Raw genomic sequence first — 5,000 nt, forward strand, 5'->3', positions numbered from 1 at the left:
CCTGAGACCCTCTTGGCCAAGAGAGTGGGGTTTATAACTTGAGCAAGACACTCTCCACAATAATCAAATTCTAACCCAGATAGCTGGAACAACAGTTGCCTCCTTTGCTGTTCTGGGGTCGAATTCAAGACAAAAATCATTTTGCCTGAAGGCAAGGAACTCTTGACAGGGTAGGGACCCATGGTTACAGTTTGCCTTGAAGGCCATGTTATCTTCGTATTCAAGACACACAAAGTGCACTCAGGCAGTTAACCCGTGGTCTACAAATAAAAATCCCTATAATTCCCTTCTGCGCATGCTCCTTTACTTCGCACCGCGCCACAGTACGTGTGAAGAAAAAAAAATATATATATATATAAAGAAGAAAAAAGTTTCAGTTGCAAAGCATTGATTAGAGTCAGCAACTTGTCAAATCTAGGGGCCATTTTGGCATTTTGACAAATTGTCTTCCCTGTTTTTCAGCTAATTGCAAAAATGAAATAAACAACGGAGTTCGGATTCAAATACTTCTCTGGAATGAACTAATTTCGACAATCTGCAAACTTCGGGCATTCCATGATTTATCGTCTGCAAGTGCACTCACTTCCCAGCTACGCACGTAATTCATATGGAATATAATGACATCTGCCAATCTCAATACGTCATTTTTGATTGCCAAGCGAACAAAGGATAAAATCAAACTATCAGAGGTCGTATTCAAGACACGGTCTCTCCGCAAAACGCCTGTTTTCCCTCATATTAATTAACAAAGCCAACGCAACAAAAGGATTCGCCATATTTACCTCTGCTTCGTGGGTAAATTGCCTTCGGGTTCGTAGAACCGTGGGTAGGCTTTTCAGGATCAGGATCAGGATTTGGGGCGTTGTTATACATACAACTTAGCCATTTTTGGCTTTTTATGCCCCTTCAGATTTTACTTCTTTTTATTGTTGGTCAGGTCGTTGACTAGCTCAGTCATTATATCCATCAGTCGTATTTCGTTTTTTGTCAATAACTCATGTTTATCTATGAGGTTCTTAAAAGTATCTATACTAGGTGCACGTTTAATATTGTTGGTTAATTTGTTCTGTCAGTCTGTCTGTGTCTCTCTGTGTTTGTGTCTGTGGTGTATGTGTCTGTGTTTCTGAATACTGGATATCGCTAACCCTCGGGCAGTTTGCCTTGCCTCAGGCAGATTATTGTACTGACTATCAAATAATCATGACGACAGATCTGGGACGCGAGGCTGGCCAAGAGTGCCGAGATGCTGGCCATGCAGTGTGTGGGTAACCATGACGACATGAAGGACAGGCGAGAGTTCAGTGAGTTCTCCGTCTGTCTGCCTGTCTGTCTGTCTGTATGTCTGTGTCTGTGGTGTGTGTGTGGGGGTGACCAAGATGACATGAAGGACAGGGGAGGGTTCAGTGAGTTCTCTGTCTGTCTGCCTGTCTGTGTCTGCCTGTGTCTCTGTGTCTGTGGTGCCTGTGCATGTGTCTGTGGTGTCTGTGTCTGTGTCTGTGGTGTCTGTGTCTGTGTCTGTGGTGTCTGTGTCTGTGGTGTCTGTGTCTGTGTCTGTGGTGTCTGTGTCTGTGTCTGTGGTGTCTGTGTCTGTGTCTGTGGTCTCTGTGTCTGTGGTGTATGTATCTGGTGTATGTGTCTGTGGTGTCTGTGTCTGTGGTGTCTGTGTCTGTGGTGTCTGTGTCTGTGGTGTATGTGTCTGGTGTATGTGTCTGTGGTGTCTGTGTCTGTGGTGTCTGTGTCTGTGGTGTCTGTGTCTGTGTCTGTGGTGTATGTATCTGGTGTATGTGTCTGTGGTGTCTGTGTCTGTGGTGTCTGTGTCTGTGGTGTATGTGTCTGTGGTGTCTGTGTCTGTGGTGTCTGTGTCTGTGGTGTATGTGTCTGTGGTGTCTGTGTCTGTGGTGTATGTACCTGGTGTATGTGTCTGTGGTGTCTGTGTCTGTGGTGTCTGTGTCTGTGTCTGTGGTGTATGTGTCTGTGGTGTCTGTGTCTGTGGTGTATGTGTCTGTGGTGTCTGTGTCTGTGTCTGTGGTGTATGTGTCTGTGTCTGTGGTGTCTGTGTCTGTGTCTGTGGTGTCTGTGTCTGTGGTGTCTGTGTCTGTGTCTGTGGTGTCTGTGTCTGTGTCTGTGGTGTCTGTGTCTGTGGTGTCTGTGTCTGTGTCTGTGGTGTCTGTGTCTGTGGTGTATGTGTGTGGGTGACCATGATGACGTGAAGGACAGTTCAGTGAGTTCTCTGTCTGTCTGTCTGCCTGTCTGTCTGTCTGTCTGTGTCTGTCTGTGTTTGTGTCTGTGGTGTGTGTGTCTGTGATGTCAGTGTCTGTGGTGTGTGTGTCTGTGATGTCTGTGTTTTGGGTGACCATGATGACATGAAGGACAGGAGACATCCTAGTGAGTTCTGTGTGTGTGTGTGTGTGTGTGTGTGTGTGTGTGTGTGTGTGTGTGTGTGTGTGTGTGTGTGATTACATGGGCAACTCTTATGGGTTGTGACTTAAACTATGTATCCCTCCTCCTCCTCCTCCTCCTCCTCCTCTTCTTCTTCTTCTTCATTTTCCCAGCAGAAAAGTGATATTACGTTCTTTCCCCCACAGGCTGGCCGTTGGTGAAAATTGGTCAAAACCTGGGCATTGGTCACCCATCATTCCAAAGCATGATTGACCGCTTCCACTCGGAGAAGGAACAGTTCAATTACCAGTACGGCATGAAGTATATCAAGGGTATCGGTCACTGGTTTCAGGTAACTTCTTGTCAGGGTTATTGTTGATGTCGTCGTCGTCGTTGTCGTTGTTGTTGTTGTCATTGTCATTGTTGTTGTTGCTGTGTGTTCGGTCTTTCTGTCGCTCGCTCGCTCGCTCGCTCGCTCTCTCTGTCTGTCTGTCTGTCTGTCTCTCTCTCTCTCTCTCTCTCGCTCGCTCGCTCTCTCGCACGCTCGCTCGCTGTCTGTTTGATTGTCTGTCTGTCTGTCTTTCGCTCGCTCGCTCTCTCTCTCTCTCTGTATCTCTCTCTGTCTCTGTCTGTCTCTCTTTTACACACGCTCGCTCGCTCTCTGTTTGATTGTCTGCCTGTCTGTCTCTCTCTCTCTCTCTCTCTCTCTCTCTTTCTCTCTCTCTCTCTCTCTCGCTCGCTCGCTCGCTGTCTGTTTGATTGTCTGTCTGTCTGTCTGTCTTTCGCTCTCTCTCTCTCTCTCTCTCTCTCTCTCTCTCTCTCTGTCTCTGTCTGTCTCTCTTTTACACACGCTCGCTCGCTTTGTTGGATTGTCTGTCTGTCTGCCTGTCTGTCTTTCGTTCTCTCTCTCTCTCTCTCTCTCTCTCTCTCTCTCTCTCTCTCTCGCTCGCTCGCTCGCTCGCTCGCTCTCTGTTTGATTGTCTGTCTGTCTTTCGCTCGCTCTCTCTCTCTCTCTCTCGCTCTCTCTCTCTCTCTCTGTCGCTGTCGTCGTCGTCGTCGTTTTTGTCATTGTCGTCATCGTCGTTGTCATTGTCGAAGTTGTTCTCTTTCTCCTCCTCCTCGTCGTCGTCGTCGCTGTCCTCACACCGACATGAGGGTGATGAAGGTCCCTGTGCAATTTCCTCCTTCCCCACCCTCCCCTCCTGAAAACGCAGTGTGGCTGTCTACATGGCGGGGGCGGGGGGGTGGGGGGGGGGGGGACGGGGGGGTTAGAAACGTGAAAAGCCCACCGTGGATGTGGCAGCCCCCGAACTAATGTGGAGTGAAGGCCCAGAGATAACGCGTCCGCCTTGGAATCTAGAGAATCTGAGCGCGCTGGTTCGAATCACGGCTCAGCCGCCGATATTTTCTCCCCCTCCACTAGACCTTGAGTTGTGGTCCGGACGCTAGTCATTCGGATGAGACGATAAACCGAGGTCCCATGTTCAGCATGCACTTAGCGCACGTAAAAGAACCCACGGCAACAAAAGGGTTGTTCCCGGCAACATTCTGTAAGAAAAATCCACTTCGATAGGAAAAACAAATAAAACTGCACGCAAGAAAAAAAAAAAAGGGGTGGCGCTGTAGTGTAGCGACACGCTCTCCTGGGGAGAGCAGCCCGAATTTCACAAAGAGAAATCTGTTGTGATAAAAAGGAACACAAATACAAATAAGAAAAGAACTGTGCAATGTGTGTGTGATATGGAGACGCCACAGGTTTTTTGGGGTTTTTTTTAAATATTTTTTTGCTGCCCCATCATCTGCACCGTTTCAGTGGCATTACTCCCACGCCGCTCATTTAGATTCCCCCATACACGGCCACACCCGGGTTCGTCCGTCGCAGTTCCAGCGTCGGCAGTCCACAGGGAACCATCGATGTTAGGTCGCCAGGAGGCCACACACCAGAGGAGACCCTGCACTGCTGCTGAGTTACTTCGGTAGTGTTCAGTGGTACCTGTTCTGTTTTAACGTACTTAGGACACTACCTACTAAGCCCCCTACTAACGACAATAACGCCACAGAATTTATGATTGAAACTGAAAACTCCTGCTGGAACCAAACAACAACAACAACAACACACAAAAAGCAACCAACAACACAGTATTATTCCATGCGTCCGTTCTGTTGTTGAACAAACAATTTTCCCCCTGCTTTGAAACGTGTGTGTGTGTGTGCGCGCGTGTGTGATTGTATGTGTCGGAGGGGGGAGGAGGAGATGGTGGTGGTAGCGGTGGTGGTGGTGGGGGATGTGTTGGAAGTGGTAGAAAGGTGCTGTGTTATCTGGTGTGTGTGTGTGTGTGTGTGTGTGTGTGTGTGTGTGTGTGTGTGTGTGTGGTAGCGGTGGTGGTGGTGGGGGATGCGTTGGAAGTGGTAGAAAGGTGCTGTGTTTTCTGGTGCTGTGACTCTGGTGTGTGTGTGTGTGTGTGTGTGTGTGTGTGTGCGTCTGTGTGTGTGTGTGTGTGTGTGTCTGTCTGTCTGTCTGTCTGTCTGTCTGTGTGTGTGTGTGTGTGATTTTGTTATATGATAATGTCGTGTGTCAAAGTTTTACTGTCATGCTTGTAATATGTTTTGTATCGCGGCGG

At 48.3% G+C, this 5,000-nt stretch overlaps 1 protein-coding gene across 4 annotated transcripts in view; it reads left to right on the plus strand.

Moving 5' to 3' along the window:
• LOC143297180 (cysteine-rich venom protein Mr30-like) overlaps positions 1 to 5,000 on the plus strand; it is an 86,884-nt gene that overhangs the window by 57,975 nt on the left and 23,909 nt on the right. For all 4 annotated transcript variants that reach the window (XM_076609376.1, XM_076609375.1, XM_076609377.1 and 1 more), the window contains 2 exons: positions 1,211 to 1,301; positions 2,586 to 2,731. In XM_076609376.1, coding sequence (XP_076465491.1) covers positions 1,211 to 1,301; positions 2,586 to 2,731 — 237 coding nt within the window. The remainder of the gene's footprint in view (positions 1 to 1,210; positions 1,302 to 2,585; positions 2,732 to 5,000) is intronic.

The sequence above is a fragment of the Babylonia areolata genome, chromosome 22 (assembly GCF_041734735.1).
Source record: "Babylonia areolata isolate BAREFJ2019XMU chromosome 22, ASM4173473v1, whole genome shotgun sequence".
Taxonomy (NCBI): Eukaryota; Metazoa; Mollusca; class Gastropoda; order Neogastropoda; family Buccinidae; genus Babylonia; species Babylonia areolata.